The 23185-nt window shown below is 44.9% G+C and overlaps 1 protein-coding gene across 1 annotated transcript in view; it reads left to right on the forward strand.

Annotated features, from left to right (window-relative positions):
- The window catches only part of LOC129327730 (uncharacterized), a 38517-nt gene that overhangs the window by 1685 nt on the left and 13647 nt on the right, over positions 1–23185 (forward strand). The window contains exons 2-10 of the mRNA XM_054976488.1: positions 2318–2782; positions 4370–4465; positions 7224–7454; positions 7999–8021; positions 9743–9858; positions 10924–11628; positions 13139–13231; positions 14815–14932; positions 22333–22819. Of these exons, the coding sequence (XP_054832463.1) occupies positions 2372–2782; positions 4370–4465; positions 7224–7454; positions 7999–8021; positions 9743–9858; positions 10924–11628; positions 13139–13231; positions 14815–14932; positions 22333–22819 (2280 nt within the window). The 5' untranslated portion in view covers positions 2318–2371. The remainder of the gene's footprint in view (positions 1–2317; positions 2783–4369; positions 4466–7223; positions 7455–7998; positions 8022–9742; positions 9859–10923; positions 11629–13138; positions 13232–14814; positions 14933–22332; positions 22820–23185) is intronic.

Below are 23185 nucleotides of genomic sequence, written 5' to 3' on the forward strand. Positions count from 1 at the left end.
ACCTGGAAGGAGAAGTGGAGCAATGTTGAGATGGTTCTGTCTTCTCTTTCAGGCCGGTGGTTGCGGTGGGAGATGCTGAATTCTGTTAGAGGTGCCCCAGTACTCTTTTCTCACATGTTGTTTAATGTCCATGCAAGGTCCCTTAGTGAGATTTTCCACCATTTTGGAGTAGATTGTCATCAATGTGCTGATGACACCCAGCTATGCCTTACTCAATAAGCCACCAGCTGGTGGCCCTCTCTGAATGTGGTGGTCAAGTGTCTGAGGAAAAACAAATTGAGGTTGAATCCAAGATGGAGGTGATGTGGCTGGAAGGGCTGCTGCTTCTAATGGGATTGCACTTCCTACCAGTTGCTAGCGACTGGCAGGCAAGCAGGCAAACCTCTGGGAGATGGCCTGACACCAGCAGGCACTTGGAATTCCCTAGGTATGGTAGCATAAATTTTGAAAACAAGCATAATACCAAGCACAGAGATAAATCTTTCTGGAAACAAAGCATAACTAATTTCCATGGCATGTTTAGCACTGTGAAAAATCCCTAGAAGGTGCATGTCTACATCAGCAGACAGTACCAAACACAATGGTACATGTCTTTGTTCTTACTGAGGTATGACTCTGAGCTACTTCTTATGACCCAGTCCTATTATCTGGTTAGAAAGCCCTCCTGAATAATTCAGTCATGTATAGTTTTCAGAAAGCCAGGAGAATGGGAGCTTTCCTGATCTCCTCAGGCAGGCCATTCTCTAAGGTAGGGGTTACCACAGAGAAAGTATGTGTGCAAGCAGCTCTTTTGTCCAGCTGCAGGTTGGTATCTGCAGAAGACGCTGTCCAGATAAGAACAGCTGGTGGAACATAGGGGGAGAGGCAGTCGCACAGATATGAGAGGCCTCGGCCATGAAGGGCTTTAAATGTGATAGTCATGACCTTGAATTCAGCCCAGTAGCTGATGGGAAGCCAATGGAGTAACTGCAGAATAGTTTGTCCCATGAGGAAAAATTTAAACCTGTCCAAAGCACATTCCTTGATATCTGCCTCCAAATGCCTCAGTAGGATGGCGTGGTCTGCTGTGTCAAAGGGTGCAGATAGATCCAGGAGGAGCAGCAGTAAATGTCTACATTCAGGTGGAGATCATCAGTTAGAGCCACCAGAGCTCTTTCCATCCCATAGCCTCGCCTAAAACCAGACTGAAAGGGGTCCAAAGCACCAGAGTTGTCCACAAAGGCCTAGAGTTGGTCAGCTATTGCTTTCAACCACTTTGCTCAGAAAGGGTACATTAGAGATTGAATGATCATTGGCTACACCATTTTTGTCTAGGGATGGTTTTTTAAGTAGTGGGTGGACGACTGCCTCTTTAAGAGGCTGAGGGAAGGTGCCTTGAGTTAGTGACTGATTTAGGACAGGCATCAAGGGCTTCCTTATGTGGTCTTTATAAGATTTTAGTAGCCAGGATGAGCAGAGATCCGTCCTTCACAGATGCTAGAATTCTGTCAATGTCCATCGTTGTAACTGGGTTAAAATGATTCAGAAACAGTCTGGATGTTGTGTTAAGCATTACTTCTGGCTCAGTTATATTATAGGTGGCATTCAGATAAGACTGTATTTGAGCTGTTTTATCAGTAGAAAAAAATTGGAAAGATGTTGCAGCTAATTGACTGTTCTTGAACCAATGAAGATTCCAATTTAGAGGTCAAAAGGTGTTGAGATACCTTAAACATTTGGGATGGACATGATTTAGCTCATGCAATGGTTGCAGAAAAGTAACGTTTCTTTGCTGCTATCACCACTGCTTCATAGGTCTTCCAATGGGCTCTGTAGCATGCTGTATCAGATTCAGCACGAGTTTTCTGCCAGCATCTTTCCAGATGTCTTCCAGTCCACTTTAGGTCACCCAGCTCTGTGGTGAACCACGGGGCTGGTTTCCGCTGCAAGGGAGGGAGGGTTCGGCAAGATGCAATCTTGTCTATAGCTTCAAGGAGCTTCAGATTCCATGTTTCCACCATGGCCTCAACAGGGCCTGAGTTTGGAATTCTAAAATTCCTCAGTGCATTTTGGAATCCAGAAGGTTCCATGAGCCTTCGTGGGTGGGCCATTTTAGCTGGGCTCCCCATTTTGTGGGATGCCAGGGCTATATTCACCATGGTTCACACTGAATCGCCAATCTTCCTGCAAAGGCTCAGGGCAAAAGATCACGTCCAAGGTATAGCCTTTTTCATGCATGTTTTGAATAAATTAAATAAATAAAACTTGAGACGCTGTGAAACCCCACAAGCATTTTTGCCTTCCCTCACCCATTTCTTATCCTGGTATTCTCCGACAGGTCACCCAAGCTGCGTCTTCTAACAGCAGAGCTACAGAAACGCCATCATCCGCCATGGCCTCAGCCATACCATTCATAGATATGGAACAGGAAGCCAGGTGCCCCATCTGCTTGGATTATCTGACAGACCCTGTGACCCTGGATTGTGGTCACAACTTCTGTCAGGCCTGCGTCACTAACTACTATGACATATGGGAAGAACGGGATGACTTGGAATGTCCCATCTGTAGACTACCAATCCAGAAGGGGAATTTCCGGCCAAACTGGCAGTTGGCCAGTATAATTGAAAAGATTCAATGCCTTTCCCTGGAATCAACAAAAGAGACTCTGTGCGTGAAACATAAGAAGGAGCTGAACCTGTTCTGCAAGGAAGATGAAGAATTAGTATGCGTCGCCTGTGAGAGAACACCGGAGCACAGAGCCCACAGAATGCATCTCTTGGAAGACGCTGCCCAGGAATACAAGGTAGGAAAGAATCATTAGTGTCGTACATTCATACATTAATCAAAATCCAAAGATATATTCATCAAGGTAAGTAATACAATACCAGATTCAATTCCCAACAATACCAATAACAATAGGTAATGTCCAATAGTCTACAGAAATGGCTGCCATCCTAGTGTCTTGCTGACTGCTTTCTAAAGTTGCACAAGATATAGTGATGAAATGACATGCTCAGTTTTAGACATGCTGCGTAGGAACAGCCCAACTGGCTTGTATGAGCACTGCCCCTTTTTGCCCTCTGCGGTTAGACAGTGGCAATCCAGGTCTCCACCTGGCACATGCCACCCATGTGGTGCCTCCTCCAGAGGGGCTTTTGTTCCTTCTCTTTAGTGCCCACTGCCACCACTTGGGCTTTGCGGGAATTACCCACAGGGAGTGCCAAAGCTCCCTTGTGCAGAGTGGTTGCTCTGAGCTCTGCCTTCTGCCCAGTCTCCAGCTACCCAGCACCTGGCTACTGCAGGAACTATCTACTGCACTTGTGCACCTCTGAATGATCAGCCAATTGCCAACAGGCCATGCCCTTCCTTTGGCACCTGTTTTAGGTAGTGTGGTTGAGCAGTGGGAATCTATGAGGAATAGGGAACAGCATTTAAGAATTTTAAAAGTATTTATTGAAGAAAAGACAAAAATGTTCACACTCAGACTTTTAAGCACAGCACCAAACCAAACAAAGGAACTCAAACAGGAATTTCCCATATCCTGTACATGCCTAACTCAGAGTCTGTCTACACAGGACATGCTTACACGAGAATGCTCAAGTGTAGGGAGATGCAATGTTAGCCGGGAAGCATAGTTTAAAAAGACAGAACCAAAGGCTCTATCAATTTCATCTCTCTACATGATGGTAGTTTAAAAAGACAGAGCTGGCAGAGATGGCTCCTCAGAGGGTTTGTTAATTTCATCTTCGCCTCCCCCTAAGGGGAGGTGAAATTGACAGAGCCCTATTAATCAATAATGATTAAACATTCAGTACTGTTGACTACCACAACAAGTCCCACATTTGCATCCATGTAAATACAGTCTCGAAGTTCCCTTGCCCCAGGAATGAAGGTACTCTAGTGAAATAACATACACTGGTATCCAGAGGTTTCCTGCTAACAAAGTCCTGCTATTAAATTCTCCACAAAAATATAGAAAGACAAGTCATTTTCCATCTCTGTCAGATCAGGTATGGTTTCTTTTCCTTTTAATAAAAATCCAAATGTATAAAATATTTCTCTGTTTAATAGGCAGAGTATGGCAAGAAGTTTAACACACAATTCATATGTTAAATTAATACATTATAACATATTAGTAATGCATTAGTACATATTAGTAACATTATTAGTCTATTTTAAATTACATGAGTACAACATTTGGTTAGCTCATTAATAACAGGTGGTTAAAGGGATTATTCCCTACTAGGGAGAAATGCAACATACTAAATTACCTAAAGGCAAAAATAAATATTCTTCTGTATTAGTACATGGGGGTAGGGGAGAAAAGTCACTAATTGGTATGTCTTATGTTCACCTCTCTTCAGAGAAACACGCTTTTCTCATTCTGCAGGAAAAAATCAAGGCCCATCTGAAGTTTTTAGAGGAAAGGAAAGACAATATTGAGGAACAGAAACTGAATGATGAGCTAGACAGCATGGTACAAGTGGTAAGTGTTTATTGTTACTACTTGTATGTTGTTGTTGCGGGGTGCTGACTAGTAAATCCTTCCCTTCTCTGATCAGAGAGGGAAAGTGATCTCAGGGGCTTCCAACATCTATGTGGCATCTATGAGGTGGTTCACTCATAATTTGATGACTTCACCAAAGACGTCTGTGAGGAACCATTACCATTTGATGTCCCACACTCAATTCATGCACAATTCGAACTTTAATGTTACTGTAATTCAAATGCTTTTTATTGGAACCTATCAGTGGTTAGTGATAACTAAGAGTGAAGCTACAAGTGATGAAAGGCACAGATTGGACACTTGTCAGCTTCCCTCAAGTTTTGATGGGAAATGTAAGCAGCTTGGCGGAATGTTGGACAAGTGACAGTTGAAAAGTCCATTGGACAGCAGTCAGAGAGCCAAGCTGCAAGACTAGGATGCCTACATTTCCCATCAAAACTTGAGGGAAGCTGACAAGTGTCCAATCTGTGCCTTTTGTCACTTGTAGTTCCGCTCTAAGAGCCAGTGTGGTGTAGGGGTTAGAAAGGATCTAAGAAAATCAGTTTTGAATACCCACTCTGCCATGGGTGACCTTAGGCCAGACACACAGCCTAATGTACTTCACAAGGTTGTTGAGAGGGTAAGATGGAGGAGAGAAGAATGGTGTAAGCCACCTTAGGTCCTTATTGTGGACAAAGGCAGGGTATAAATAAAATAAATAAAGCAAGTCATTCCTATGTAGGTAGGTAGGTAGGTACATACGTACGTACATATATACATACATACAATGGGAAATACATACAGATCTACTTCAATTGATCCTAATTTGGCAGCCAGGCTTCCTTCAGGCATTGGATATAGGGATCACATCATACCTGTGCTGAAAGATATGCACTGTCTGCCCATCTATTTCTGGACACAATTCATAGTACTGTTTTTTTCCCATTTAAGGCTCCATGGGGTCCCTATACCCTACTAGCAGGGGTGGGGAAACTGGCATTTACCTAGTGCCTTCCAAGTGCATGCTTCCCACGCTTGCATGATGATGTCACTTCTGGAAATGATGTCATCACATCCACAGGAAGTGTGTGTGCTGCATGCATTCCTAGGGTGCCTGCTGGTGCTGGGCGATCTCTGGGGGGGCTTGCCAGAGGGCAATGGAGCAAGCCCCCTGGGAGATTGCTCCCCACTGGCAAGCAACTGGGAACTCTACCCTCCATTTGGATTATTACTTCTGTCATGGCCCAGTCTGAGAGTGAGGTCTCCTCTGGAGGAGAGGAGCCTCGTGTAGCCAGCCAGGACTCCTCAGGAGAAGAGGAGCCCTGTGTAGCCAGCCCTAGCCCTGATTCTGCAGAAGCTAGCAATCAGGAGCAACAGCTGCTGGCTGATCAGAGCTTACAGCCAGCAGCTGAGGCACCAGCACCCTCTGGCTCCAATACTACAGAGGAAGCTCAGCCAGGGACTTCTACAGGTGCAGCGCAGCCAAGAGCCTCCACCCCCCCAGGTTCACCCATGCCCAAGGAATGCCGCAGGCAGCGCCAGAAACTGGAACTGCAGGAGAGACGGTGCAGTGCTCACCTCTTAAGCCAACGCCAGCTGCTGGAGAGTGATGATGAATAGTGGCAGGATAGAGCCCCAGCAGCTGGCTGAAAACCACGCCTGGCTATAAGAGCCAGTCTGGAGGAACTGCTGGGCATGGAAGCAACATGTCTACTGCTTGCAACCACTCCGTGTTTCGTGAACCTTGCCCGTGCCTGCTTTTGGACCTGACATTATCGGTGACTGACCTTGGACTGTGCCTGACCTTGCTTTTGGACTCTGGACTCACTCCTGGCTTTATCTTGTGCTCTGACCACCGGTTTGACTTGGCTTTTGCTCTTGGAACTCCCCTTTGACTTTGGCCTTAAGGTTTGGACTTGAACCACCCTGCTTGGGCTGGCCCAGCCCGTGACAACTTCAGTTGAGGCAAGGTGTAGGGGTTTAACGATAGGGACCAAGTGTTATGTTTTTGGGCCCATAAAAAATCTTGTAAAACAGGTCCCCCTCCCCCACGCCCACACACCTACACCACAATCTCTCATCTCATACGTACAATCTCATTTTTAAAAGTTTAGTTATAAGATTGCTGTTACATATTCTACATTCCTGAAAAATGCCTACTTTTGCAACTTTTAATAGTGACATCCAGCTAAAGAGTCCTACAAGTTTACTAACTAGGGTTGCCAAGTCCACTTAGCCTCCCAATGGGCGGCATGGGACCTTGCACTTACCTTTTTGCCATGACATGATCATGTCATCTGCTTGTTCTGTTTTGTAACCAATCCTGCCCTCCAGTTCCCCACACATACACTTGTTTTGTTTTGCACACCTCTTTGCAATGCCTACAGGACACAAAGAAGCATTTGTGCGCAGCTTTCTTTCACTCTTAGAACCAGGGCTTTTTTTCTGGGAAAAGAGGTGGTGGAACTCAGTGGGTTGTCCTCGGAGAAAATGGTGACAGGCTGGTGGCCCCGCCCCCTGATCTCCAGACAGAGGGGAGTTGAGATTGCCCTCTGCGCTGCTGGAGGGCAATCTCAACTCCCCTCTGTCTGGAGATCAGGGGGGCGGGGCCACCAGCCATGTCACCATTTTCAAGAGGTTCCGGAACCCCATTCCCCCGCGTTCCCCCTGAAAAAAATCCCTCCTTAGAATGATAGGTTTCCAGAAATCCATGTGTTTGGTTTGTACCTCTTTCCAAACTGCTCATTGTTTTCCCCAGACACAGTTAGAAGCGGAGAAGCAGAACATCAGAATTGTCTTTCACCGAATGCACAAGTTTCTTCAAGAAAAAGAGCAGATCAGGCTGGCCCAGTTGGGAGAACTGGAAAAAGCTGTTGAAGAGAGGCTGGAAAAAAATGCCACCCAATTGTCTGAGGAAATTTCCCGTCTTGGTGACCTAATCACCGAAATGGAGGGAAAGTGCCAACAGCCGGCAAATGAATTCCTGCAGGTGAGACTTAACACAAAGATCAATGCCTACATTGCATGGGGCGCCTCTCGGAGCTAGACTTGCAAGCCCTCCTGCTATGACAGGTGGCCTTCCTGCTGGTAAGTTTTGTTGCCCACTGTTGCACCGAGCAGTAGTGGGAGAATTTTTTTAAAAAACTACTTGGTAAATCCTGGTAGTGACAAAGAGTCCCTTTTTACCATAGGGTTTCCAGAAATTCCTACAACTACTCTTAGGGCCAAGCTACACATGACGAATGATACTTGAATGGCAAGTGTATTTCTCCCTGTTCACTTGCCCTCCACTCAATCCACTTGCCGTTCAAGTGTCATTCGTCATGTGTAGCTTGGCCCTCAGTCACTTCCAGATTCTACCCAGAAGTGACATAGTAACGTTGGCAACATCACCAATGTCACACCCACATCTCCTGTCCCCGCCCCCAGCCTTGCCATCAGTTGCCAGGCAAATCAGTCTCCATTAAAATAACTTTCTCAGAGTGTATTCTATCTGCATAGCTAAGACTCACTCCTGTTTTTCTTTCTTTCAGGACATCAGAAGTATTCTAAGCAGGTCTGTATCTCTTTCTCATTCCCCCTTCCTGTTTCTCCTGGTATGGGAGAACGCTATTCTTAATTTTTTAAAAAAAAATCTGTAATGCAACGCCACACATTCATTGGAGCAAAATCTTGCTTTACAATCTCTTGCCAGGGAGGAGTAATACAAAGTATCTTAAAATTGAATTTCAATGCCATTATGGGGGTTGCTGCACAGAGGATGGGATAGAGGGGCCTCTTATCCTGACACTTCCACCACCATTGTTCCCCTATTTTAAGACATTGAAAAGCTTTCCCTTGTGAAGAATGTGAAAGTCAGACGCTGCCACTACTTAGTCATGCCTAGGGTTGCCAGGTGTCCCACTATGGCAATGTTCTTGAGTTGTTGCCTGCCAGTACCTGAAAAGCCAACAAGAGAAATAGTGGCAAATGCAGTGTGTGTGTATGTGCACACCAGAATTACGCTACTGTGTGATGTCACTTCTGGTGAAAACTGGAAGTGACATCATGATTCATGACATGGGGAGTGCACTAGGATTCGCAAAAAATCTACAGTTAAAGCTGTCCCTGCCCCTCAAATGCTCCCGGGAGTTTACAGACTGGAGAAACAAAGGGTCAAGCTAAAAGTGACGAATGACACTTGCCTGGCAAGTGAACAGACTCACATGTATTCCTCCCTGTTCGCTTGCCATTCACTTGCACTCCACTTGATCAAGTGGAGAGCAAGAGAATGGTAAGTGAGCAGGGAGGAATACACGTGAGTCTGTTCTACTTGCCAGGAAAGTGTCATTCGTCACTTGTAGCTTGACCCAAAGACATTCCTGCATGACTGGAAAACTCAAAGACTTGAATCTTATGGGCTGGACTAAATTTTCCACAAATGAAAGTTGTAATTTCCATCAGTTCCCCATTTCTGCTGCAGATCCCTGTTTTTATTTATTATTTATTTATTATTTCGATTTATAAACCGCCCATCCTCAGGGGCTCTGGGTGGTAAACAACAGTTAAAATCAATAAAAACAAGAAAACAATAATTCTAAAATCAATGTTTGCCCCTCATGCCATCTTTAAGCGTCCTCAGTCCCCCAAGAAGGAACATTTCTAGGAGATCAGTGGACTTTGAGGAGGCAAGAAAGGTTTGTTCTGCTGATGAAACTGCCATCTGCTAGTAGAAAATTGAGTCTGGGTCCAACTTTATGAATTAGTTTCGTGTGCACTAGATACTCTCTGTCATGGAGCATACACCCTCACCCACTAAAACTTCCTTGGCACAACAGCAATCATTTTCAGTGGGCTCTTGCACAAACAGACGTTTTAGTGGAAACAGACGTACACTCCATGGCAGAGACTACCTAAGGCACAGTGAACTTGATCATAGGATCCAAGCCATAGACACTGGTAGTAAAGATATGCTACTGAGTGACACAAAAGGAACCCAAAATGACATAATCCTTCCTCGTGAGAAATAAACTTCTACTCTTGTTGATTGCGTTCCTTAGTTTTTTTTAAAAAAAAAACAATCAACTACTGAATTAAAAATAGTCCTTTTAAGAATGAAATTGTTGGGAACATTAGTTACTTACAGGAAGCAGCTCCAGCTTGGCAATGGGAAGGAGGAACATCTACCCATGTAAAGCTCCAACCTCAACTAATTGCCCCACCAGTAATTTCAGGATCTATGCTTGTAGTAGGAACAATAGTATCTTTTTCCTTCACCATAACCATATTTCATTTCAGGTGTGAAAATAAAGAAGTGAAGCATACATTGGCCAATAGCCCTGGGTTGGAAGAGAAAATCAATTTTTACTGTGAAAGAAATGGTGCTGTACAAAAGGCTATGGAGCACTATAAAGGTACTGGGGGTGGATCAGCAAAGGGAAACAGAAAGAGATTTCTAAGGATGATCCAGTTCTGAGATTATTTCAGGAAACGTCAGATGGTTATTATAGAGGAACCTTCTTACCCTACAAGCTTCCTTAAGGTGTCCAAATATCCCGCTCTTCCATCTCCCGTTCATCTATCTTTTGGATGAAAATAATAACAACAACAACAACATCTGATTTATATACTGCCCTTCAGGATGACTTCCCACTCAGAGCAGTTTACAAAGTATGTCATTATTATCCCCACAACAAAACACCCTGTGAGGTGGATGGGGCTGAGAGAACTAGAAGCTGTGACTGACCCAAGGTCACCCAGCTGGCTTCAAGTGGAGGAATGGGGAATCAAACCCGGTTCTCCAGACTAGAGTCCCGCGCTCTTAACCACTACACCAAACTGGCTCAAAGGGCCTGCCTCAAAGGCAGGCCCTTTCTCGTAAGGGGCATTCATTGCTGTGTTAGGCTGGTCTAATGGCCATAAGCATCAGAACAAAAGAAAGGATGTAATATCCATTGCCTTGGCAATTCTCAGTATACTTTAATGCACACTCAAAGCCTACGCCTTATTCTCAAGTAGCAAAAAACACACCTGGCCTCTTCCTGCGTCTAAGTCCCACTCCTGATTTCCTTTCCTATCACCTCATTGCCCTCTAACACAGACTCCAAATCTAAACAAAAGACTTTAATTAATACAGCAATGCTCTTCTTGTAGATCTTAACAAGGAATGTGAGACATTTTTAGCATTCATGCACCAAGTGACACATTTTCCTACAACTAACCAGGGCTTTTTTTCAGCTGGAGCACAGTGGAATGGAGCCTCTTGAAAATGGTCACATGGCTGGTGGCCCCGCCCCCTGATCTCCAGACAGAGGGCAATCTCAACTCCCCTCTGTCTGGAGATCAGGGGGTGGGGCCACCAGCCATGTGACCATTTTCACCGAGGGCAACCCACTGAGTTCTACCACCTCTTTCCCCAGAAAAAAAGCCCTGAAAATAACGTTCGAAGTCAATTTGTCACCCTTTCCTCCCCTTCTCAGACTCTCTGGAGGAAACACTTTGCAAAATGAATTTGGAGGGGAAAGTCAGTGAAGTCTCAGGAGGTCCCCAGCATTCCAGACGAACCGTAGGACACCGTCCTCCTAAACAGCATGCCGGAGCCGCATTCCCAAAGCAGGCGATCAAGTGTGTTATTGTAGGAGACAGTGCAGTGGGTAAAACATGCCTCCTCTTCAGCTACACAACCAATGACTTTCCTAGTGAATACATGCCCATGTCTTCAAACAGCTATTCTGCTTGCGTGATGGTTAATGGGACACCAGTCATCCTCCAGTTGTGGGATTTATGTGGCCAAGAGTCCCATAACAGGATGCGTGTCGCAGCTTATCCACAGACCGATGTATTCTTAATTTGTTTTTCTCTTGTGAGTCCGGCATCCTTTGAAAATGTGCGAGCAAAGTGGTATCCTGAAGTGCGACACCATTGCCCCAACATCCCCATCATACTGGTAGGGACCAAACTTGATCTCAGAACTGACAAATGCACGACCGAACAACTGAAGAAGAAGAAGCTGTTTCCAGTCACCTCTCAAAAAGGCCTTGACATGGCAAAAACAATTGGCGCAGTGGAATATGTCGAATGTTCGGCACTTACACAGCAAGGCCTCAAGACTGTGTTTGATAAAGCTATTCAAAGCATTGTGTGTTCCCGTCCTGTAAAGGAGAGAAGAAATTGCCTGCTGCTGTAATGCCGCCCTCCTCCAGACTCATTCTCACAACCATCTCTGTTTGCTCAAAACAATAGCACGTGCATCTCACTGTCACATTCATCTGTATATAAATGAGTTCTTTTCTATCAGACATTTTGAAACCGAACTCCAGTTTTATTTTTCAGGGATTATGCCCTTGTCTACTTATTTATGTGTAAAAAAGGGGTGTGGGAGATGGAGGGTTTTTTTAACTCATATGTAGCACTGGCTAGAGGAGCTCAGCTTGGCCCCTTCGTATGCTTTGTTCATTGTACTTGATTTATTGATTTGAGCATTTTTTTCCCTTAGCCTGACTCCAATCTTAGATGTTAGCGGGGCTTGGTAAGAAATGTCAAACTCAAAAAGGTAAAGTAGAGGGAGACGTTAGCTGTCATCTCCGTTTTCTCCTTTTGGATGGCAACTGTGATTCATGTGCATCGTTTTCCCAACCTGAAACATTCCTGAAGGACTCTCTTTGGCCTCCTGGGGAGACTGACATGTACTTGCAGTGTTTTCCAAACAGGGACGGGCTTGTGTAATTTCCCCATTGTAGCTGCTAAAACAGTGCAGCAGCCACAGGGCTTCCACATAGCAGGTTCTAGGCTTCCCAGTCCCTCTGTTGAGGTGGGGGATGCCCCACCCCCAGCAGGTCCTTCCCACTACCACTCAACTGGGCTGTGGAAGGAAATAAGGGGGGATGGGCAGCATCCTAATGCACTGATGTCACTCCCTGTGTGACCACGTGACCTTAGCGCATCACTGGCAACGTGATTACATCGCCAGTGGGGCCTCCCCCTGGGCATCTCCCACCAGTAGTCAGCCTTGGGCTAGCTACCCTAGTAAGTTCTTCCAGTATTCGTTTTTTTTAAAGTCTCTAACCCCTTTCCTCATGGAGATATGCCTTTTTCTTTATATCTCCACAATGAAAAGGGCTAGAGACTTACTTTTCAGCATCTGAAGAGCTTTGCCACTTGAAAGCTTATGCCCTGTTGGTTTCTAAGATGTGACTGTTGTACTGTAGACCAACATGGCTACGTACCTGAAAATTACTTTTTAAAAAAAAAGAAAAAAAAGAAAACAGAATTCAAAGAACCTGTATTGTAAACAGGGTAGAGTGGAGACCTCAGACCCTATCTGCGCATTCAATAATGTGTAAATTGCCCCCAGAGTCATGCTTCCAAGTGCCTGCTCTGCCATTGGAATAATGTAATTGCTTTCTCTTCTCTGTATAAAATTTGATTAGAAGGATGAAGGGTTATAATTTCTGAGAATTTCAGGCCATTTGGATGAAGGACAAAAAGCTGCATGCCCATGAAAAGTACAGCTTCACTGGTCAAATAACTGTTTAAAAAACTGCATCACAAACAGGCAATGACAGGGAAAGCCCTGTATGTTATTCTAGTATCTGCCAATGCAGCTTTGAATGGCACAAGAGCCTTGCTAAACCAAGAAAGCTGGCAACATCTTTCATCACTTCCTTTCCCTATGAAGCTCCTGTTGCTTTTCAGTACATTTGGATAGTTTCACAGCCTTACCTGAAGCCGGAACATTGCGGGATGTTGGGGAACATGCTGGCATGTTCCGCAACGTCCTGGCTTCAGGTAAGCCATGCGGAATTGGCCCTTATCTCGGTTTTAATGTGGCTCCGAAGAGTGAGTTGCACCAAATGGAGATGGTTGAGGCACAGTAACAGAAGCACCTAGAGCAGAAATCTCCAAGTGTCTTAGCTTGTGGGCACTGGCACTGTCAAGAAAGGGTAGTGGATGGCACCACAAAATGATTCCCATGGGGCAGAGCCAATCAGAACACATACCCCATGTTCCTGCCCAAGCCCTCTCCTGCCAGTTGTCAAACTTAGTCTGGCAAACCTACATGGAAGCAGTGGCATAGCGTTGGTGGGGGGGGAGGGGCACAAAATTCTGAGGGGTGCAAAATTCCAAGAGGCCAAGGAAAGCCTACACCTTGTCCATGGGGAAGCCGCCCGCGCTGCCCTGGCTGCCTGCCAATGGGCGCTGAGCTGACCTTCCTGAAGCAGCTGCTGGCCAAGGAGTGTACCGAGCTGGTGGCATGGATGGCTGTGGCAGAGGGCTGCCTGGTAAGAGGTGGGGAGGCGAGCAGGCCCAAATAACAGGAGCACTCCCAGGAGGTGGCTGTGCTCTGCATGATGACATCACTTCCCAGAAGTGGCATCATCGCACGGGCCCCCGAGTGCGCACAAAGCATGCACGCATGGTGCCGAGCGGCTCCACCTCCCACCAGGAGTTGCCGCGGGCACTCACAAACCACAGTACACCACTGCATGGAGGTGGGGTTGGTTATTAAGTAGGAAATGCTGTTTGGCTTCCACTTCCAAAGGAAGGAGGTTTGCTCTCTATGCAGCCACAGGGAGAGGCTACTAAGTCTCTAATTTGGGCACATGGCTGTAATGATCCTGCTATGAATGAGTTTGGCACTTTGCTAGTCAGTCAGTTTGTAGGGAGCTCCCTCTTTTTCTTATTCTGATCAAGACCCTTTGGTTTTTTTCTCCCCAAACTCCAAAGGAAGTGGGTGCCAAAAAACAAATTGGTAAACATTGTGGTGCCCACAGAGGCTGAATAGGGTTTCCAACAGCCTGGAGAAAAAAAGTCCTTTCCATTTAATAGAGGCTAAATGGGATGTTATTTACCTCCTTCCTATAAAAAGTTTCAGCTGCCCATTTCCAGACACTAGAGGGATATTTCTCTCCTGGCCTGTTGGCAACCTAATGGATCATGGACCTTATAGAGCTGCCAACAGTCTGGAGAAAGAATGCCCTGTCCATTTAACGGAGACTTACTGGGATGCCATTTCCCAGGTGACGTGATTTACTGTTGGTGCCTGGAAAAGCATCCACCCACTGCCTATTTTCATTCATTAAGCCTCTGTAAACGGGGCAGGACATTTTTTTCCTCCAGGCAGTTGGAACGTGAAGTGCAGCCTTTCCAAATGGAAGGGAATCGGGATTGTCATTGGGCCAACTCTTAGCTATTCTTTGTAAGGAGCAGAATTGGGCCTTGCCTGTGGTTTCTGTTGATGCTGCTCTATGGGGCCAAGGACCTTGATCCTCCAGAGTGAAGGGGGGCATGAGAGTTTGGCCAGGAGAAGCAATGGCTGGTGCTCAGGTAGAGATGTAGTTGTGCTCTCCGTTTACCCCTCCTACATGCAGGTTGCATCAGCATGACACTATGCCAACATCACAGTGACATTATGCTGCCTCCTCTCTCAGGGGGCTCCCTCTTCTGCAATGCGCATGCCACCTGGGTGGGAGACACCATCAACAACTGGTAAGGGAGGGAAGATTCTTAATACAGAGTCACTAGTATTTCTCCAGGGAGGTTGGCATGGGAGCCATCTCTAGCAGTTGGAGCATGGGGGGCCCTCCCTTGCTTTCATCTGTGGCATGTAGTGTCCTTGCAAGCCCAGTTGGAGGAGTGGAGGGTCCAGTGTAGTGTTTGGATCCTGAGGTGGAGTACCCTATTATGGTTCTGAGCAGAGGAGTGTTAGGGCCAAACTATACATTACAACTTTTTAGTATGTCATATCTGGGGTCCACTGACCTGAATTTGACAGTCACATGTTAGATGTGAGAAAGCTTACTTCCCAAGCATGTGGGGCCCTGATTCAGACTGGAACCACAACACTCAGGCAGAAGAGACTTCAGCCTACCTCCCTGTACCATTTTCCCAACCTAAAATGGCCCCAGGGTATTATTCACCCTGTGGATGTATGAGGGGGGATATGTTAAAAATCACGATATGTGTTTTGTGCCTTAGGAATATGCCACACCCATGTTTGTTCTAATTTTTGGCTATTTGTGCAAAGTTCCCATCAAGGAAGTTCCTACTTGTGAGTTCACAGTGTGAACAACCCACTGAGATATAACCAGTGGTGCCTGGAAAGGGAGGAGTTTGTGGAGGGGAACTCAGTGGGAATGTAATACCATAGAGTCCACCTTCCAAAGCTGCCATTTCCTTTGGAGGAACTGGTCTCTATAGTATGAAGATCAGTTGTAATTACAGAACCCTAGGCCCTACCTAAAGGTTGGCAATCTGAATCTTGGGCCTCTAGGCCCAAGTTGCATTGAGAAACTAGTTGTGTTCCTTCACAAATGGCTAGAATTAGCTCTTTGAGGAACCTGAAGGATCTTCCTAAATACCCCAGGGTTGCCAACTCTGGCATAGGAAATTACTGGAGATTTGTGGGAGGAGCCAAGGGAAGGCAGGGGTCAGGAAAGGGAGGGAGCTCGATGGGGATGTGATGTCACAGACTCCATGCTCCAAAACTGATCTCTGTAGTTTGGAGATCAGTTGTAGTTCTGGGAGATCTTCAGGACCAACCGGAGATAGGCAATCCTAAATTCCCACTGAATCATCATCTAGCATCCTGGGAAGTGATTATGTACCAGTGGAGAGCTGGCTTCAATCTAGGTCAGACTCCCAACCCTAAACGAGGTCGGGACTGGGTGGGAGTTTCAGGAGCCAATGGAAGGCCATTGCTTTTACTTTGTTCACCTCCATTGCAATGCTGTGTCAAGGGCAGGTACTGGGCTGAAAGCATTTAGGATGCTACCTAGGTCCCACTCCATCCCTGATTCCAGCACTGCCCCATTCTGTCCCCTACACTGGTGTAGTCTAGTCTGGCTCGGCTCTCACTGGAGTGGTGTCTTAAAAGCCAGCTTGATGTGTTGACCTAGAACCATGGTGAACCAGGGGCAAACCCACACTCTGCAGCAGAAACCTGCTGGGCTAGTCACTCTTTCGCAATCTCACACAATTCATAGGGTTGCTGCAAGGATAAAATTGAGGAAACAAGTTCCGTATATTGTGCCTTGAGTTCCTTGAGGGGAGGGGAGGATAAAAATAGACGACGGTGTTATGTTGATGTATCCCCAAGATGTAAAAGCTTCATTCCCATTTTAAGACACTCCAGGATTGCCTACTAGGTTGCCTACATAGATAACATAAAGAACCCAGTTGCTCTCAATAAGAACTTGCGTGTTTTGACGTAAAATACTACATTCCACGATAGCTTGGTCTGGAAGATTTGCACCTTCATTTTTGAGACACGGAAATGAGCAAGTGTTTATTCTTCACAGAAGAAATCCCCACCCTAGCCTAGCCTAGAACTTGTTTGCAATGACCAGACTTTTTATAATTCAAACAGACTTTGGAATTTTATTATCTATTCCTGCGCGTACTGCTTAGCAGTTAAAAATTGTTGCAGATAAGGTTATTACTTGGTGTGTGTATTGTCTGTAAAGGAAGAGAATCTCACCAACTCTTTCCTTCTAAAGAAGCCAAGAGAAGCAATAACCAGAGTCCTGAGATGCCGATTGTCAGGAGACTTCGAATCTACATTTCACCCTAACCCTGAGACTATCCAGTGATGTAAGACAACAAGGAATTCAGTCACCAAGACAAGGGAGAGCTGGTCTTGGGTGCTTTGAGGAGCCATTCCTTGGTTTAGGCGGGACAGTCCACCCAGGTAATTCTAACAGGTTTTGAGTATTCTAGTGAATTTGAGGACTACGGGATTCAACAGCAGCCAAGTAGGCATGGAGTCCTCAGCTTCTTACCTCAAATCCCCCGCCAATATCCCCTTCTGCCTCTGCCCCACAGCAACAACAGTTTTAACCTGTTATGAGTTGGATCCAGCTGGCTTTTCAGTAGGTGAAACAAATGGGGGGTACTTTTTGTCCACCAAAAAAATGATATGCTGGGGGACCTGCATGGTCAAAAGTCACGTGGGATGGGGGCTCTTCTAAGGAGGAGGACTGGGCAGGATCCAATGCTTCTGTGGTTATGTTTGACTGAGGGAGGAGAAGAGGGAATTATCTCTGAGTTTCTGCAATAGATGGTGCTTTGAAGGATGAGAAGTACACTCTGCAAATGTGATGAAAGGAACACAACTTCATCACAGGGAAGGAGGAGTATTAGCATTAGTTCCACCCTTGTGAGAAACCCTATGAGCATGTTAAAAAGAGGAGACTGAGGGGTTTTCTGTACAGGTTTTTTCTGTCAGTTCTGGCCCCATAATCCTTCATTTTTTATTCACTGATTTTCACATGCAATTTTTTGCCTTTGGTTTTTCCTTCGGGTCCCCCCCACCACCCTTGGAGGTTTCCTGTTCTGTTGAGAATAGAGATGGGCACAAACCAAAATACTAACCAAAGTTCAGCACGAACTGGGCTGGTTCATGGTTTGTGAACTGGCAGTTCATCAGAGCCCATTTCTGACAAACCCCCATGAACTTTAGGCTGGTTCCTTTGGTTCATTTTTCAGTTTGTCACTGCAGACAGCTGGCGCCAATCAATCAGTTTCTTTGGCAATGGGGGATGGGCTTTCTGAAGACTTTCTGCTGACCAGGAAGTGACCTTCTGCTGACCCAGAAGTGACGATTTACTGTCCTGGAAATGACATTTTCACAAACCAAATGAACTGGTTCACGAACCGGGGCAGGTTCGTGAAAGTTCGTGGTTTATGAAATGCAACGAACCACAAAGTGCACAGTTCATTTTTTTATTTGTGCCCATCTCTAGTTGAGACCACTTTTACCCCTACCTTTTTCTTGAAGCCGATTTTGACTCAATTTTTTTCCTCCTGCATCATTTTTCTTTAGGTTTTGTTTATTTGCTTTGTTTGTTCTGCTCTCATCCATCTCCAGCCTACTTTTTGATGATTGGATTTCATCATCATCAACCCCCCCTTCCTTTCCCTCCTTCCTCATTTTATTTTGATCTTTTTTTTAATGTCAGTTTCATATTGTTGTATCTCCCTACTATTGTAACAATACATGCATTTCTCTGAATTCCCAGCTTTCATTTTTTGAAAGAAAAAAAAGTAGTATCTAGCCCCTTCCATTGCAGAGATATGCCTTTTTCCTTTTATCTCCTCAACGGAAGGGTCTAGAGACTTACTTTTTAAAATGAAGGCTGGGAATTCAGAGAATCTGCTACATGTAGTGTTATAATGGTAGGCTGATATAACACTATGGGAATGACATTTTTTTAAAACAAGATTGCAAAAGCCCTGAGTGCCAGGGGTTATGGGGGTGGCCACTTCTGGTGCCAGAAAAAACAGCACAGTTTGAAAACCACACAGCTGCTTCTGCTTCATGCTTTGTCCCAACAGAGGTTGGTTTGTTCTGCCAATGCCAGCCTCCGCATCCTAGCTCTGGGTCACCCCAGGCTCTCCAATTTTGAAGGGTGTGTGTGGAGACTTCTGCATGGGTGGCAGAGTTGTTCCCCTTTAGGCAGCACAAAATTGATCCAGCAATACGTTTTGCCTCTGATTCCTCCAGGCTTCAGCTACCTGTGAGTGCTCCAGATTGGATCGGGTATCTTCTATCACTCCCGAGTCTTCCACCTTCTGGCTAATAACCTTCATTTTTTCCTTTGCTCTCTGTAGGCATGATAGCTTCGTGATTCACGAATTTATTGTGTTTCTTTTATGACCTTGCAGCCATCATTAAGAATTTGCATAGAAATATGACTATTAAATTATTTCTGATCCTTTTCTTTCCATCTCCCAACCAGACCTTCACTCAAATGCAGAAACATTTATTTAATACTAGAAATTGTGCCCACATCTGATTCCTTCTTTCTTTCCTTTGTATCCACCTGCCCTGAAGTATATAATTATTCCCCTAACACTCCTGTAGTCTGCTTAATATTTTATACAACAACTTGAACAATGCTGCTAATGGTGGAACTTTTTCCCTGATGTGAATCTCAACAATATCTATTGCCCCTTTTCGTCTAACAAATGTAGGCTCCTGGGAACCAAGATAGGTGAGAGATTTTTAACACCCAAACTCTTCCCTCAGACAATAATAGGAGTGATGCCTTACTATTATCTACTGGATTTATTTATTTACTTACTTCATTTATACCCGACTTTTCCCTCCAGCTGAGACCTAAAGCAGCTTATATCATTCTTCTTTCTTCCATGTTATCCTCACAACAACCCAGTGATGTAGGATAGGCTAAGGATTTGTTACTGGCCCTTTCACCCACTGGCAGAGTGAGGATTTGAACCTGGTATCCCAGATCCTAGTCTGAGAGCGGAACTACAAGTGACAAAGGGCACAGGTTGGACACTTGTCAGCTTCCCTCAAGTTTTGATGGGAAATGTAGGCAGCTTGGCGGAATGTTGGACAAGTGACAGTTGAAAGTCCATTGGACTGCAGTCAGAGAGCCAAGCTGCAAGACTAGGATGCCTACATTTCCCATCAAAACTTGAGGGAAGCTGACAAGTGTCCAACCTGTGCCTTTTGTCACTTGTAGTTCCGCTCTGACACTCTAATCTCTGCATCGTGCTGGTTCTCTAACAGAGGAAGTAACAGTTGAAGAATCTTTGTTTGTTCATGAATGCCTGAAGCCTAGAGATTGTACAAAGTGCCCTCCAATACTCTTTACTCACTGGTGAAGGATATATAGGAAACTGTCCAGGTAAATCTCTTAGGAAGTAAGTTCCACAAAGCGATCACCAAAATGAAGAACGCATTGTATAAGAAGTTCCAGAGGAGTAGCCACATCTGTCTCTGAAACACAAACAAACAGGAACCTTGTTGCACCTTAAAAACTAACACATTTTTATTGTGACATAAAACTTTTCTGGACAAGAAGCCTCTGTGTTTCCGCTGCGTGTAGTGGATCCTCATTTGGCAGACCTGTGTGTGTATGTGATTATGGCAAAAAAGTTGTAAATAGCAGCATCAAAAGGCCATGGGTGTGACATTATGATGTAAAATCCAAAACATAATCAAGAAAGTACAGAGACCATTCCCAATAGTAGTAATTAGTGACGAAACAGTTTCTTGAATTTTGCAACATTTATCGACACTGTTAATGCCTGAGAAATGCCTGATCTTTGATGACACCTTGGGAAATGTAACCAAATCTCTTGATAGATTCTAACCCAGGAGTTTCATATAAGTCTCCCTTTGAAGTTCTTTTGTCAAAGCTTGGTAGAAATGTTTAAACATTTCTGTTTTGTCCTTTCCACCCTATTCTAGGTCCTCAAGTCAACAAACATTAAAACATATCAGACATTAAGAAGTAATTAAAATACATATATAGAAAAAAATAAAACAATTAAATGAAATATAAATAAAGACATAAAAATATTAACAAAAAGCCCTCAAACATGTAGGCGGGCTAATAAAAGTTAGTGAGGGAAAGCCAAACAAAATTTTTAAAAATCTTCATCTGCTGGCAGAAAACAACAATATAATGAGTCATATTAATCTCCCTAGTGATGGAATTCCAAAGTTTTGGTGTCACAACCAAGAAGGCCCTTTTTTGAGTTGCTGTCCATCTAGCTTCAGATGGCAGGGCACCTGAATCAGGGTTTTTAAGGATGAACAGAGTGGTTGGAAAGGATCATATGGGAGTAGATTGTCCTTCAGGTATAATAATAACAACAACAACAACAACAACAACAACTGCGCTTATATACCACTCTTCTAGACAGATTAGTGCCTCACTCTGAGCAGTGAACAAGTTAGTGTTATTATTATCCCCATAATACAGCTGGGGAGCTGGGGCTGAGAGGAGTGGCTTACCGAGGCCACCTATTGAGCTCCTGGCAGTAGTGGGATTCAAATATTAGAGTGCTGATTTGCAGCCAAACCATTTAACCCCTGTGCTACAGCAGCAGTATGGCTGGCCCCAAGCTGTATAGGGCTTTAAAGGTAAATACAAGTACCCTGAATTGTGTTTGGAAGAAAACTGGGAGCCACTAGAGATGGAACAAGACTGGTGTGATATGGTCCCTATGACCCACTCCAGTCGGTGTTCTGGCTGCCGCATTCTATACCACCTGTAAGTTCTGGAAAGGCTTCAAGGGCAGTACCAGAGGACATTGCAGTAATTCAATCTAGATGTTACCACGGCATTCACCACAATGGCAAGATCAGGGAGGGGTTGTAGCTCACTAGTAGAGCATCTGCTTGTTTTGCCAAAAGTCCCAGGTTCAATTCCCGGAAACTCCAATGAAGGATATGGCAGTGGGTGCTGTGAAAGATCTTTGCCTGAGACTTTGGAGTGTTGCTGCCAGTTTGAGTAAACCGTACTGTCTCTGATAGACCGATGGTCTGATTAGTATAGGCAGCTTCATGTGTCCCTGCCGAGGAATGGCCAGAGCTGGCTCAAAAGCTTAAAGATGCTCCTGGCCACCACTAACACCTGTTTGTCCAAAAAAACGGCCCTGGTGTTCACCAAAAAAGTATCCTGGGAGTCTGCACTGTTTTGCTATTGGTTTCTGAAAATTGTCATTTGTGAGTTTTGTAGCCCTTTATTCATTGTTGGCAGATGACCATATATATCACACTGGAGAATGAGCAAATGAATCCCCCCCCAATACTTTGGTTGATATTATTCAGTCCTATAAGAAGGATACCTCTGCAGACCTTATGTTCTGCTCCGTTCAGATGACCCAGGAGTTCACCAGCTGCACATATCAGAAGCATACAGGTCTTTGTGGTGCACCCAATGCTCATGGTCACCATCTAGTGTGAAGTGAACAATCAGTGGGTCTTCCATGTGGGTACAACTTCCAATCATGCAAACCAGAACCTAGATTTTGCATTCCCAATATGCATGGCTGACAGGCTTCCAGTTTGTATGAATGAAATGGTACAGAATGTCTCCTGCCTGAATACATACTGTGATATTCTTGCCCAGTTATCTACTTTCCTATCCTGCTTTCTTCTTACAGATCACAACGGCTGTACTGTCTAACAACGAAGTCATAAAACACCTTCTCATCATGGCTGTCGCCCCACAACCTGCCAATATGAGAGAAGAAGCCATGTGCTCTATCTGCTTGGGGTATCTGACAGACCCAGTGTCTGTGGACTGTGGCCACAACTTCTGTCTGGTCTGCATCACCGACTTCTGTGAGAAAGTGGAAGAATATGGACTCTTGAAATGTCCCATCTGCAGAGCCCACATCCAGAAAGAGAATTTCCGGCCAAACTGGCAGCTGGCAAATTTAGTCAAAGGTCTCCAATTCCTTTCACTAAAGGAGAAGCGATGTGAGAAACATCATGAAAAACTCCAGCTATTCTGCAAAGATGATGAACAATTAGTGTGCCTGATGTGTGAGCGCTCTCTAGAGCACAAACAACACTCTGTGGTTCTCTTACAGGAGGCTGCCCAGGAATATAAGGTAGGAAATCAAGAGGTTGAAATTTGGGGTGGTGGAATTTGGCCCCCTATATTGGACAGCATTTCATTTCATGAAAAAGAGATGCCAGAAATCTTTCTGGAATAAGGATGCCTTGTCCCTAATCTCTAGTATAAGGGTTCAGTCAGGTCTTGCCAGGTATTTCCCCCAACATTTCACTGCATCACTCAGGTGTATGAGTTAAAGTTGTTTTTATTAAAGAAAAATACCACTATCAAGATGCTAGGACAGGAGTATTGGCTGGAATAGCCCAAGGTAGCAAAGCAAGGTTAATTATAGGTTACAGTCTCCGCCCCCCACCCCTCAGTGGGAAAGAAAGTCTGTTAGGATTTTGGCGCGCAAAGCCTG

The sequence above is a fragment of the Eublepharis macularius genome, chromosome 4 (assembly GCF_028583425.1).
Source record: "Eublepharis macularius isolate TG4126 chromosome 4, MPM_Emac_v1.0, whole genome shotgun sequence".
Classification (NCBI taxonomy): Eukaryota; Metazoa; Chordata; class Lepidosauria; order Squamata; family Eublepharidae; genus Eublepharis; species Eublepharis macularius.